The sequence below is a fragment of the Notolepis coatsorum genome, assembly GCF_963971535.1.
Source record: "Notolepis coatsorum genome assembly, chromosome: 14".
NCBI classification, from domain to species: Eukaryota; Metazoa; Chordata; class Actinopteri; order Aulopiformes; family Paralepididae; genus Notolepis; species Notolepis coatsorum.
Window position 1 is genome coordinate 6,378,711 of NC_140178.1, and position 15,000 is coordinate 6,393,710.

The following is a 15,000-nucleotide window of genomic DNA, read 5'->3' on the forward strand; positions in this document are numbered from 1 at the left end:
AACCCTGGCGAGAGAGAGAGAGAGGTGGGAATCACCAGAGGCCTCACGATACGATAGTATTGCGATACTAAAAATATTGCGATATGCTGAGTATTGCGATATTAAAGGGGAACTATTTTACTATTTCTTTCACTATTTGGGCACTTTTACACAATTCCTGTGAGTTTATGGAACACCTCTGTAATTTTTTTTTTTTTTTATTCATTGTTTTGTATTTCTAATCAAGTCCTCAAAAACAGCATTTTTCTACCTCAAGATCTTAAGCCGTTTGAGCCTGGGCTCCAACCACTGTGGGAACTGTGTGGAGTGTGTGAGTCTCAGCAGATTATCATGCAGCCGAGTCTCTCTGACATCACAAATCAGCACATTTTCAGATGACTCAGTTCAGTGAGGGTGAATATTGTGAGAGGAGAATTGGAAGACTGCGCCAATATGAGAATTAGAGACATGGATCATATTAATATAAGTCCACATAGCTAGGAAACAATGCTAAACACTGAAAAAGGCCATTTATAAGATAGTTCCCCTTTAATATTGCGATTTATTACCTTTTTTCAACTGCAAAGTAAAACTTTGTCAACGTGTTTATCTAATAAAATAAAGTTTTCAGTCTGTTCATCTCACTTCAATCATTTTTATTGCAGAACATGGTATTTTCTCAAGCCGACAAGATGTCAACACTGTAATCTGTGTTGCATGTACCTGACAAACTGAACTGTTTGTATTACAGTCTTATTCCAACTTAACTGAATGCACACGTGTGTGTGTGGACTACTGTACTATTACAGGTATTGAAATGAACAATGCAACTTCCTTATACAAAAAAAAAATAATAATACAAAAAAAAATGTTAATATCGATACTTGGCGTCCTTGTATCGATACAGTATCGCCACGAAAAGTATCGCGATACTACTACGTATCGATATTTTCACCCACCCCTAGTCAGTCAGTCAGTCTGACGGATCATGCAGCCCTACAAAATGCCAACATGTTTCTTCTACCCTCTTTACATTATTTTATAACCCTGGCGAGTTCTAATAGTGTCTCTGTGATATATAATCTGTGATATAGTCTCAGGCTATATGTCTGTCTGTGAAGTGGCTCAGACCTCTCTTTGTCAGCTGCAGTGAGTGCTGCCGTGTGGGCAGTGAGCAGCATAGCTGGCCGCTCCTCTGGTTGCTACGCTCCTGTATAGAGAGGCTTTCTGTCGGGAGCTCAATGGATGATGGTTCACACGGATGTGGACTAGCAGGGTTAACAACACGCACAACAAGAGGGGGGTTCACACGCCTAGCCTTTCTCCCTCTCTCTCTGTCTCTCTCTCTCTCCTCCCCCCTCTCTCTTTATCTGACTCTATCTCTCTCTCTTTCTCAGACTCTCTCTCCCTCTCTCTCCCTCTCTCTCCGACTCTCTCTCCGACTCTCTCTCTCTCCTCTCTCTCTCCCTCTCTCTCCCCAACTCGCTCTCCCTCTCTCTCTGACTCTCTCACTTATCTCTCTCTATCCGACTCTCTCCTCTCTCTCACTTCTCTCTCTCTCTCTCTCCTCTCCCCAACTCTCTCTCTCCTCTCTCTCTCTCCCCAACTCTCTCCCTCTCTCTCCGACTCCACTCTCTCTCCCTCTCTCCCTCTCTCTCCCCAACTCGCTCTCAGACTCTCTCTCTCTCTCTCTCTCTCTCTCTCTCTCTCTCTCTCTCTCCTCAACTCTCCTCTCTCTCTCTCTCTCTCTCTCTCCTATCTCTCTCCCTCTCTCTCTTGACTCTCCACTCTCTCCCTCTCTTCCTCTCTCTCCACAACTCGCTCTCAGACTCTCTCTCTCTCTCTCTCTCTCTCCTCTCTCTCTCTCTCTCTCTCTCTCTCTCTCTCTCCTCTCTCTCTCTCTCTCTCTCTCTCTCTCCTATCTCTCTCCCTCTCTCTCTTCCTCTCTCTCCACAACTCGCTCTCAGACTCTCTCTCTCTCTCTCTCTCTCTCTCCTCTCTCTCTCTCTCCTATCTCTCTCCCTCTCTCTCCGACTCTCCACTCTCTCCCTCTCTCTCCCCAACTCGCTCTCAGACTCTCTCTCTCAGACTCCCTCTGTCTACTCTCTTGTTTCTTTTTTAGCTAACCCCCTCCTCTTCACCCCCCCCCCTCTCTCCTTTTGTCTCCCCCACAGCGCCGGCATAGCTGTCGGTTTCTATGGAAACGGCGAGACCTGCGACGGAGTGAACCGCCTGACGTACTCGCTGCGCCACGCCAACCGCACGGTCGCGGGCATCCAGAGACTGGTGAGGCTCTCCCCGCAGCCGCCATGATGACGTCATACCACCCACCACTGCACCCCCCCCCATCCCCCCTCCCCCTGAGTTCAGCGTTACCCTGTATCACCAGAGTGGTACAGGGTGTCTGTCTGTCTGTCTGTCTGTCTGTCTGTCTCTCTCTCTGTCTCTCTCTCTCCCCCGCATTTCACTGTATACTTGTATGCCGTGACAAATAAAACTCTTGACTTGATTCTCTCTCTCTCTCTCTCTCTCTCTCTCTCTCTCTCTCTCTCTCTCTCTCTCCCCCCCCTCTCTCTCCCCCCCCCCCCTCTCTCTCTCTCCCCCTCTCTCTCTCCCCCCCCTCTCTCTCTTCCCCTCCCTCTCCCCCCCCTCTCTCTCTCCCCCCCTCCCTCTCTCCCTCCCCCCCTCTCTCCCTCCCCCTCTCCCCCCCCCTCTCTCTCTCCTCCCTCTCCCCCCCCCTCTCTCTCTCTCTCTCTCTCTCTCTCTCTCCCCCCCCCTCCCCCTGTAGGTCCATGAGGGCGCCTCCTCCCTGAACCAGACGGTGGAGGTGGACCTCCAGCGGCTGGAGGCCCGGTACGCGGAGCACACGGACTACCTGTCCATCGTCCACAAGCTGCAGGGCCAGCTGGACGAGCTGGTGACGCTGACGGCCGGGATCCCCTTCTGGACCAACGCCGGCCTCTCCCTGGACCAGCTGGCGGAGCGCATCCAGCTCTACGACTGGTACAGGTGAGAGAGAGAGACCCAGCTCTACGTAACACTATGACGACCGGCGCCCCGCGGCGATTTAGGCCTCAGAGGATTGTAAACAAACCGATGTACTTTCTAAGAGCTTTATATATCATTTATAGTATTGCTATCTGTCCATTCTCATTGTCACTTGAGTGCATAAACCGTGCCTTCATAATGGCTTAAAGAAAATAAAAATTCATCGGTTGGTTTTCATTTTATAGCGTCGTGAATATAAGGTATATCGCGCTTTTCGTCTAGGCTTTTCTGCAGGAGGCTGCAAAAAAGGCTAAACGTTGGCGCCGTTATATCAAACGCCATTTCTGCTGTATATATATACGAATGAAGTAAAACAAACTGCGTATCATCCGGACTATTACAGAGCATCTATGGATGAAATGGGGGCGGCGGGGAACGCCGATTACTATTATTGATTAGCAATACAGTGTGCGTTCAATATAGCATTTTCACTGATCGATCACGTTACGTTATAAAACAATGTCCAATCCAGCTGTAATTTGGGGTAATATTATCCTACCGTCAGGCCATGTGATCGCCGGCAGCATTTCCTCACCAGTCATCGGATTCTGGTAGATCGATATGCACATTGGCTAATCATAAATCCCATTATTCCACGCTGAAAAAAACTTTCGCCAAGCTGATCCAAGATGGAGGGTCTTCTTTTGGAATCAAGGATCTATGATCCGCCCACAGAACTGTAAAAGCATTTTTTTTTTTTAATCCCATCAATGATACTGCAGTGGAGCGATGGCGCCCCTAAGCGGATCTGGCCGGTACTGCATGTTTCGAAAATCAAATATGTGGAAAGATCCTGCTAGTGGATCGGGTACCGAATAAGCGTTATAAATATGGAATAAAACAATAACAACTTGCCACGAGTATATACGTGGCTCTGGTGCACAACGCTCTTTTTCTAAACACGTATATACTCGTGAACGGACGCCATTGTGTTAAGGCTGTTTCCCCGAAGCCTGTTTTTGGGATTCGAACTTCGTCAGGGTTTTTTGAACTTACGTTCAAACCTTCGTTTAAAAAAAAACAATGCACGTTATTTAACACATTCCCGGCCATTGGGGGCCGTCTAATCTCATGCTATATACGGCCAGCATTTCAAAACAAACTTGCATTGTGCGTGAGGCTGTTTGTAGAGATCTTGTCAAATAATTGGAAAAAAAAATCTCCAGACGCATCGGCCACAGGCAAGAGGAATCTAACGTTATTTCCAGCTCGATTGTCCATTTATTTCATTGCAATCTATCCGATCGATGTATGATGTTGTACTAAAGAAAGCCGTTTGTGACAATCAAGGAATCATAAACGACCCCCTCCCCCCTTTCCTTCACGCATGATGGAGCATAATCTATAGCGATCATATGCATTTGAAATGTTCAATATAGCGTGTATAGGGACGAAACGCCAATCGATAATGTATAATATGTGTCGGGGCCTATAACGCGCGTTCTAGGAATGACTGCTCTACAGTCTAAAAACATACTTATATTCTCGACGGTACTAACACGACAATGTATGAATGGAAAAATATAACGTTCCCACATCCGGAACGATCGATACCCGATGTTTAACGGGCCATAGTAATGTCGATATAGCTATAATATTTAAAAAGTTATAGCCCTGCAAAGAAGGTGAGCCACTGCATAGGGTTACAGCACTGGCAGAGAGTTGTATATGATGGGCATGGCGCAGATTGTGTTAATCTGATTAAATTAGTCTTTTTCTTTTTTTATTAAATCAACTTTCCAGACCCAGCCCAGGGAGAAGCCCCACCCCAACCAAATACATTTTCTAATGAATATAACTCATCAGTTTCTTTGAATACTATAATATTAGTGTAGCCTAATATGTATCTGCAACTGTGAAGAAAAACCCCATTGGTTTAAACAGAATGAATAGGACATTTTTTTTTTTTTTTTTTTTTTTTATTAAATATTTTGAATTCGAATGCCAACGTAAGGAACAAAGGTTTGAACGTTTGGGCTCGGCCCAACTGGATATCTCTCTGGATTTTAAAAGTTGGCAGCAGAGTCGGTCAACACAGGCTTTCCTGTTCAACCGCCGGCTGCATCCTCATGGATCACAAGCGTCGACATCACTACTAGACAGTCAAACCACGTTGAAGGACTTTTAGGTCCTTATGAGTTGCTGATTTAATGCAGCATTAATAAGATGACATCTTGAGATATGCATTGCAAAAGGTCGTCCAATGATCGAATGGTTGGTGGTTCGAATCCCGCTCAAGCCCATGTCCATCCCACTGCCGTTGTGTCCTTGGGCAAGACACTTAACCTACTTGCCTCGTATGAATGTGTATGCATGTGAATGAATGTTGGTGGTGGTCGGAGGGGCCGTAGGTGATGATTATTCGCCACGCTTCCGTGAGTCTGCCTCAGGGCAGCTCTGGCTGCAATTGTAGCTTACCACCACCGGGATGACTGTGTATGAACGAATAATGGACTCTGTACGCGCTCTGGGGTCACTGGGGTGTCATGAAGAGCGCTATATAAATCCAATCCATTATTATTATTATTATTAAAAGCAAAGTAAATATACAGTTGGCTACCTGGTGATAGTAAAAACCGTGCTCGGAGCCCTCTGGGTTTTTAGTTTTGTATAAATTTGAGCAAAGCTTTTCCCTCCTCCTATTGCATCTTTTTTTGGGTTAGAAATAGCAATACGTTCTATTTGATTTGGACAATTGGTTGTTTAGTTAGTAGTTCAGTTTGTTAGTTGCTTCGTTTGCGCGCGTGTGTGTGTGTGTGTACAAGGCTGTCCCTGAAGCCTGTTTTTGGGATTCGAACTTCGTCAGGGTTTTTCGAACGGACGTTCAAACCTTCGTTTTTAAATTTTAGGGTTAGGGTTATTCTAAATAATATTTTTTAATTTTTTTTATAAATATCCTCAAACTAAATCCTCAATTTGAATAAAGTGATTAATCTGATTAAATTAGTCTATTTTTTTTTTAATTAAATCAACTTTCTTTATTATACCCAGTCTGCCATGTTGAATGGCCCATTCAACATCGATTATCTATCGTTCAGGATGTGGGAACGTTATATTTTTTCATTCATACATTGTTGTGTTAATACCTTCGAGAATAATAAGTATGTTTTTAAGCTTTTCTGCTGTAATTCCAAAAACGCTAGTTATAGGCCCTGGCGCATATGATAGATTATCGATTGGCGTTTCTTTCCTATACACGCTATATTAAAAAATTCAAATGTATATGATCGGTATAAGTTATGCTTCATCATGCGTGAAGGAAAGGGGGGGGGGGGGGGGGCGTTTATAATTCCTTGATCGTCAGTAACTGCTTTATTTAGTATGGGTTGATATATTGATCAGACTGATTGCAAACAAGGAAATGGACAATCAGGCTGAAAATAACGTTAGTGTCCTCTTACCGTTCGCCGATGAGACTGGAGGAAAAAGATCCCAATTATTTCACGCCGATCTCCTAGATCCATTTCCGGTAAATCATATCGATTATTGCGTTTTGAAAGCGTCTGGAGCCACGTAACAAGATATGACTGCCGGAGGGATTTCCTCGATGCACCGAGCGCCACTTCCGGTTTGACGTGAGTGTAACTCGCCCGACCATCCACCAGGCGGCGGTATTGAGGTGTTGCAATCTCAGACAGGGTGCCGCTGCAGTCCGGAGGAAGGCTGGATGAATTATGAATGCCATGGCGAAAAAATTAAATATTGATCCCAGAAACGATTTATGCCGGTGTTGGCGTTCAACGCATGGCGGGCAATAACGACTTACGCCGTTTATGGCGCACAATGTGTTAATGAATATAACTCATCAGTTTTTAATACTATAATATTAGTGTAGCCTAATCTTTATCTGCAACTGTGAAGAAAAACCCCATTGGTTTAAACAGAATGAATAGACACATAATTTTTTTATTGATTTTTTTATAAAAAAAAAAAAATTGGAATGTTGATTTAGAATGCCAACTTAATGAACGAAGGTCCGAACGTTTGGGCTCAGCCCTTGTGTGTGTGTGTGTGTGTGTGTGTGTGTGTGTGTTAGATCACTAGTGTTGTATCAGGTGTGAGGCCACTCCTATCCGAGCTCTGGGAGGGTCATCAAAGCAGGCTATTCTCGGCCCAGCGGTGGAACAAACTTCCCACCACAGTCAGGAGGACAGATTAAAAAAAAAAAAAAAAAAAAAAGTATAATAAATACTAACCTTCGTTCTTTTACTATTATGTACTTTGCTACCAAGTAATCTTTGCCAATATTACTACTAGTACCTACTATACTAATATGTCAGTTTATCGCGTTAATTAGATTAATTAATTACACAGCAAATTATCGCGTTATGAAAATTAACTCAAAATTAATTTCAAATATATATATATATATATTTTTATATATGTTCTTGGTATCTGATTCTAGGGACATCTATGGATCTCAGGGAATGTATTCCCAGTGTCAGAAATACTGTGTCTGTTACTAGGCTTTGAGTAAATTGTAATGAACCAAATGAGAATATCAATTCAATTTATTATTATTTCTTTTTTTATCTTTGACTGAATAACACCATGCTAAAATTTATCAGACCTTAAAAATCTAAGCAAATGAATAAATGGAAGATGATTAAACAGAAGGGTTTGTAGATACAGTACTGAATTCCGCCATCCGGACACATATAGAAATATGATTATAGAATATCGGGCCTAAAATGGTTATGCGATTAAAATGCGTAATTAGGGGCGGTTAGGTGGCCGAGCGGAGATTGCGTTCGTCACCAGCCCCGGAGCTGAGCTGGATTTGCCTGTTCGAATCCAGCTCACAGCTCCGGCGTTGTCACCAGCTTGGCTGGCCGTCTGCACTAATACAATTGGCTGTATCAGAGGGTGGGAGAAGCTGGCGGGGTGGGTCCGGGTTGTTGTAAACAGCGACTCCTACAGTTCGGTCGGGGCGCCTGCTAAGCGCGGATTGGACGTGAGGGGGTTAGTGTGGTCCTCCCACACGCTACGCCCTCTCAATGAGAATCCGCGCTGCCAGGTGAAAAGAAGCGGTGATTGGCTGGACGTGTGTCGGAGGAAGCACGTGGTAGCCTCCACTCTCCCAGATGATCTGACTGTGGGGGGTAAGTGCGCAGCGACCAGGAAGGGACTGGGAATTGGCATAACGACTAACATTGGGATGGGAGAAAATCGGAGGAAAATGGAGGGGGAAAAAGACCAAAAAAAAAAAAAAAAGAATGCGTAATTAGATTCATTAATTACAAATCCTGTAGTTAATTAGATTACAAAAATTCATCGCCTGACGGCACTAATACTAATATGTCTCTACTACACTATGCACTCAAAACTGTAGCGCTTAAAGTTCAACACTGTTTGACGAACATTGTTACTCCACTGCCAGAGTTGTACCCTTCCTTCCCGCTGACCTGTTGTACAGAACCTGTAAGTGGCTTTGGAGAAAAGCGTTCATGACTCCTGTTCACATTAACAGCGTGTTGCACTCTTCCTGTCTGTCCCTCTGTCTCCTCAGGTGGCTGGGCTACTTGAGCCTGCTGCTGTTCGACATCCTCATCTGTCTCCTCGTGCTCTTCGGACTCATCCGCAACTCCAAAGCAACGCTCGTCGGGTGAGTGACGTCACGGACCACAGTGGGGGGGAATGATTCAGTCGGGGGGGGGGGGGGGAGTACGTTTAGCCCTAGTGCTGTCAGGCGATTTGTAATTAATTAAAGGGGAACTATTTTACTATTTCTTTCACTATTTGGGCACTTTTACACAATTCCTGTGAGTTTATGGAACACCTCTGTCAAAGTGCCTGGGAGTTTATTATGCCTCTAACCACCAACTCTCATTCCCCTCCCAGGGTGTTTCCTGGGCGTGTTGGCCCTTATAATCAGCTGGAGCTCCCTGGGTCTGGAGCTGGCGGTCTCCGCGGTGAGTGTCTCCATGGAAACGACGAGTGTCTGTGGTCGGAGGGGCGAACCCGGAGCGAGCGGAACAGCTGCAGTGATGTGTGGAGGGGGAACCGGCCTCCGCCACTTTGTTGAACAGACCTATCTCAAACCCTGCCCTCTTTTCTTGATCCTCCAATCACAACTGTCGCTTACCTCGGACGTTTGTCCGAGGTAAGCGACAGTTGTGATTGGAGGATCAAGAAAAGAGGGCAGGGTTTGAGATAGGTCTATTGGAGTACATATATATACAAACAGGGGTTCGCACAAGGTCCTTGAAGTGCTTAAAGTGCTTGATTTTTTACCCAACAACAATCAAGGTTCTGGAATTCCTTGAAAACAGCCCAAAAAGTCCTTGGAATTCAAATCAACCATTCGCATTGAAAGTTTTGATCATCCATCTGAATTTGAAATAGTTCTGAATCAAGAAATTTAATTCTTCCATTTTAAAGTGTAACTAATTGTCGGAAATTGGTTTTTAGGCCATAAATATTGGATCCGATTATTTTTTTCTATAAAAAAACATTTAAAAGTTAATTGTATCCTTTTTAAATGCCTTTTTTAAAATGAAAAATAGTGCTTGTAAAAGTACTTGAAAGTCATTGAATTTCGTTTTGCAACGTCTGTGGGAACCCTGGGAACTGCCCTCGATCACTTTGTTGAATTGGAGTATATATACAAAGCAATCACAAGTGAACACTAACTGCAGGGTATTAAAAAGTCTTAAATTCAGGGAGGCCGGGTAGCGCAGCGGTAATAGCGTCTGTCTACCACCGCAGAGACAGTGGGATCGAATCCAGCTGTGGTGCCTCCGGCTTGGTCGACCGTTCATACTGACACAATTGGCCGTGTTAGCGGGTGGGAAAAGCCGGTGGGGTGGGTCCTGGTCGTTGTAAACAGCGACTCCTACAGCTCGGTCGAGGGCCTGCACAGCGAGGGAAGGATCTAAGAGAGGTAGTGTGACCTTCCACACGTCCGCGCTGCCAGGTGAAAAGAAGCGGTGGGCTGGCTACACATGTGTCGGGGGAAGCATGTGATAGTCTCTGCCCTCCCGGACCGACGGTAGGCGGTAGAGTGCTCAACGACCAGGAAGGGGATTGAGAATTGGCATAACGACTAAGATTGGGAGGGGAGAAAAACGGAAAAAGGAGATAATACAAAAAAATTCATAATTCTCAATTTAAGGCCTTAAAAAAGGGTATTACATTTCATTTACACAGGTATAAAAAAAAAAAATGGTGCTGTCAATTTGGGCTGTACATTTTTTTTTACTAATTAATCTCACAATTTTCTGTAATTCATCTAGATTAATCTACATTAAAATGTGCATTTTTCTACTTCAGACCGAAGCTTGTAACAGATATTTACTTGAGAAAAATCATGGAATTAATGTAAAATCAACACAAAGAAAGTATATTTAGAATTTGTTCTTACTTGCCTGTGTAAATAAAGGTTAAATAAATGTAAAAAAAAATTTAAAATATTTAAACCGATACCGATAATTTCCGATATCACATTTTAATGGCAATATCGGTAGGCCGATAATATCGGACATCCCTAGTTTTGATATAAGTGGTTTGAAAGTGTGTTGCTCTCCTTTGTGTCTCCAGACCTCCAGCGACTTCTGCGTTGCTCCAGACATGTACGTCACGCAGGCGGCAGAGCAGTACGGAGTCATGGATCAAGGTAGGTGCAAATGTCATTGTGTGTTAATATGATATCGATAGGTTCTGGTTTTGGCTAAAAGTGATTTTGTAATTTTGCAACCGTGGGTCTCACAGGGTACTTTTAACTCTGTGAGGCCCAAATAAAAAAGACATTAGCAACTTCAGAGGCCAGAGGGTGAGACCTATAAACACATGAAGGGTGCCGTGACTGAAAAAAAAGGTTGAGAACCGCTGGTATATGGTGTGGCTCTTTGTGGTACCACAGTGATTTTTGTGGCTCTTAGTCTCTGACTGGTTGGCCACCCCTGTTCTAGCCTGACCTTAAAAAACCACACGTGGGCGTAGAGAAGAGGAAACGAGTCTCTTACATTCTCCCGTCAACGTTTTTCACTTCCTTTACTCTTCAGGGAAGTAGAGCTGCTGAGTGTTGTTATCAGTTCCTAGTAAACTCTGAATTCTTCAGTGGAAATGGGGTTTAAATGGTGCGGCTGGCAGTTTCTGAGAAGTCGGCAAGAGTGATTCAGAATCAGATTCAGTTTTATTGTTGCATCTCATCACATTCACAGACGAAAAGAGCAACATTCTTGGGTCTCACGCCCTCGACCCACAGCGGTCAATAAAATACACAATGGAATACACAAGAAAGAAAACACAATAAAAACCACCACAATAACGATTTGAGAAAAAGTGACGGTGCTCAGAGTGGTGATATAGAAAGTGCAACAGTAGAATAAAATGTACATACAGTACTAAAAAATACTTAAAATACTACATACATAAAAACTAGGGATGTCCGATATTATCGGCCGATATCGGCATTAAAATGTTAAAATGTTTGTACATTTCTATAACCTTTATTTACCCAGGCAAGCAAGTAAGAACAAATTCTTATTTTATTTATTGTGAAAAGTATGCATAATGTTGTGTTTTTGGTGGAGGGAAACCCTGCATATATCGGTGTCGGTTGATATCGGTATCGGAAATTAAGAGTTGGACAATATCGGTATATCGGATATCGGTAAAAAAAAAGAGCCAATATCGAACATCCCTAATAAAAACACAGGGTAAAAATCATAATTGTTAAGCGTGAGCTTCCATGTGGAGCAGGAGTAGGACTATGATAGAGTATGTGATAAGGTCCATACTAATGATATAATGAGTATGATATAGCGTGGCTGGATCTGTGAGAAAGAAAATTGTTCCAAGTACAGGTGCTATTTTATAGATATTAAACATAAAAGGGCCGATCCTTTGCCCCACCTGGGCAGTGAAAACAGTGTTGTTGTTGTTGTTTTATAGATATTAAACATTAAAAAGAGACTTTTAAAAGGACCGATCCTTCACCCCACCTGGGGGAGTGATTACAAGTTACGGGCAGCAGTGAAAACAGTGTTGTTGTTGTTGTTGTTGTTGTTGTTGTTATGTAGCAGGGCAGGGACCTCCCCCCTGTAGCCTGTAATACAACTCTATAACTCAGCCGCTGCATCTCTGGCACCAGGGTGGCATCTTAACGTGTCACAGGCCCTTCCTCCTTCTCCGCTGGGTCCTCTTTGAGTCATCGGCCAATCTGGTCACATTATGAGGAGCGTGTGTGTGTGTGAGTGTGAGGGAAGAGGCCATTAAACCCCCCAGGGGGAGGGGGATGGTGGGGCGGGGGGGGGGGGGACGGGGGGGCAGCAGAGTGTGTGTGGGAAGGAGATAAGAGCAGAAAGAAGACGCATTGTAACAGAGTGGGAGGGGGGGGGGGGGGGGGGGGCTTGTTCCATCTTTCTGCGGAGGTGGCTGTCATCAGGTCAAGGGGGAGGAGTCAGTGTAACAGAGTGGGAAGGGGGAGGGGCTTGTTCCATCTTTCTGCAGTCCTTGATGTTTTTTTACCGCCAACTACACTGTGTGTGTAGACAGAGTGTATTGAGAGGCGACCCGATTAACTGTTACACCGCTGAACGGCATGCTGGGTACAATTTCTTGTACATGTTGGATTTCTTGAAATAAGTACAAATATCTAGGGTTCTCTCTCCTGATTGGATGAAGTGGGAACAGGATACCATGAAATGTATTAATGTAGGGACTGGGAGACCCATGTTACTGACCAGACACTATACCAGTGATGACTGTTTACTGCAGAGTGGAGGGACTGGGAGACCCATGTTACTGACCAGACACTATACCAGTGATGACTGTTTACTGCAGAGTGGAGGGACTGGGAGACCCATGTTACTGACCAGACACTCTGTATCAGTGATGACTGTTTACTGCAGAGTGGAGGGACTGAGAGACCCATGTTACTGACCAGACACTCTATATCAGTGATGACTGTTTACTGCAGAGTGGAGGGACTGAGAGACCCATGTTACAGACCAGACACTCTATATCAGTGATGGCTGTTTACTGCAGAGTGGAGGGACTGGGAGACCCATGTTACTGACCAGACACTCTATATCAGTGATGACTGTTTACTGCAGAGTGGAGGGACTGGGAGGCCCATGTTACTGACCAGACACTCTATATATCAGTGATGGCTGTTTACTGCAGAGCAGGAGGGACTGAGAGACCCATGTTACTGACCAGACACTCTATATCAGTGATCAAGTGATGGCTGTTTACTGCAGAGTGGAGGGACTGGGAGACCCATGTTACTGACCAGACACTATATCAGTGATGGCTGTTTACTGCAGAGTGGAGGGACTGAGAGACCCATGTTACTGACCAAACACTCAGTGATGGCTGTTGGAATGTTATTTTAACAAAGAAAATACCACTTACAGCACCTTGAGCGTCAGTGATGGCTGTCGGGAGTGTTGAGCTATTCTTTTAACATGTAGACTTTTAACAAACAGAAAAATACCACTTACAGCACCTTTTAACGACGGTGGTGTACTTTCATCTACAAACAGCTTGGCTTGAAAACGTCATCACCACTCTCACAGCACACTCGTTGTATGTGTTTCATTCCGTCTGCATCTCATACCTGCCTTGACAGACCAGGGCTGGAACATGACTCACACTGGGCTCATATTGTTTCCATGCCCAGAGCGATTTATTACTGCACTGTGCACTTTGTTGTTTATTATATCTGGTTGGCAAATGACATCCTCTTCACAGCCAGCGGTAATAAAGGGCTGGTTTCATGTTTGTTTTTCCACTCGCTCCTCGCCGCTCAGATACGTCGGCGTTTAATTTCCCCCGTCCCCCCCCCGAACAGACGCCGCTGCTGCCCGCGGCTCTTCATGTGTCGTTTCTAGGGGGTGTAACGGTGTGACCTCACAACGATTAAATTCGATTACGATTCTTCAGGCAACGATTCAATGCATCGTGAAATCTCTTCATTTGACTTCGATTCGATTCAATAAAAAAAATTGATTTCCCCCAAAAATTTTAATACACAAATGTGGCTGGGGGAACTGATTCACTCAGCATGAATGGACTATAGGTCAATAAAAACAATACACCAAAAAAAAAACATACATCTTTTCTTTCTTTTTTTTCGATTAATTTAGATTATAATCGATTCTAACATTTTCAAATCAATGCAGTTGAATCGTCACATTAGAATCGATCCATTTCGATGCATCGTTATACCCCTTGTTTCTGCTTCCATGTTTCAGTGTTTCCCACAGGATTTTGTGAGATTGTGGTGAGTGAACCTCGGACCCTCTAGGTCGTGTTTTACCGGACGTAAAACATGCTAGACAAACACGATCGCATAGTTATATATATATATTAATATATTAATATCGATACTTGGCGTCCCTGTATCGAATGATACAGTATCGCCACGCAAAGTATCGCGATACTACTACGTATCGATTTTTCCCCCCACCCCTAGCATATACCTTTGATTTGGAAGTATTTGGGGTTTCAGGCGATCAACCAGAACGATTTGGGCATAATGCATATAACGCGTCATATCTTGCGATCTATGTAAAAAAATAAATTATTATTCAGGAAAGGGGCGATGTTTAGCGTGTAATAGCGCACAGACTACAGTATAGAAATTAACTGGTTAGTCACTCTTGGACTATAAACAATGCCTGTCAAATGAGCCATACTATTGTCTCCATAGCTATAATACAGAACACACGATGGGTCCGGTCCGCAAAACATCGCTAAAATGGTCAATAACGCTGGCGCCATTGAGTAAAGATGGGAAACGAGCGTGGCAGTCAATGAGTTAAGACATTCCATAAAATAAAATCTCACTAATAACACTTTAACCTATTGGTAAACAAACGTATTACTGAAAATATACACTATGACTGCTGTTGTGACATGGTTAGGGTCTTTGCTCTTAGATACATTTGAAAAAAAAAACGCTACTTATTGTCAGAGAGTGAATTATGACGTCATTTGCGGTCCACCGATGGACTGCTCGGGCTA

General features: G+C 44.0%; 1 protein-coding gene across 1 annotated transcript in view; it reads left to right on the forward strand.

Annotated features, from left to right (window-relative positions):
- ttyh3a (tweety family member 3a) overlaps positions 1 to 15,000 on the forward strand; it is a gene marked incomplete at its 3' end in the record, with an annotated part of 98,673 nt that overhangs the window by 28,927 nt on the left and 54,746 nt on the right. The window contains 6 exon segments of the mRNA XM_084328330.1: positions 2,154 to 2,265; positions 2,768 to 2,988; positions 8,537 to 8,633; position 8,636; positions 8,869 to 8,939; positions 10,567 to 10,642. Coding sequence (XP_084184456.1) covers positions 2,154 to 2,265; positions 2,768 to 2,988; positions 8,537 to 8,633; position 8,636; positions 8,869 to 8,939; positions 10,567 to 10,642 — 578 coding nt within the window.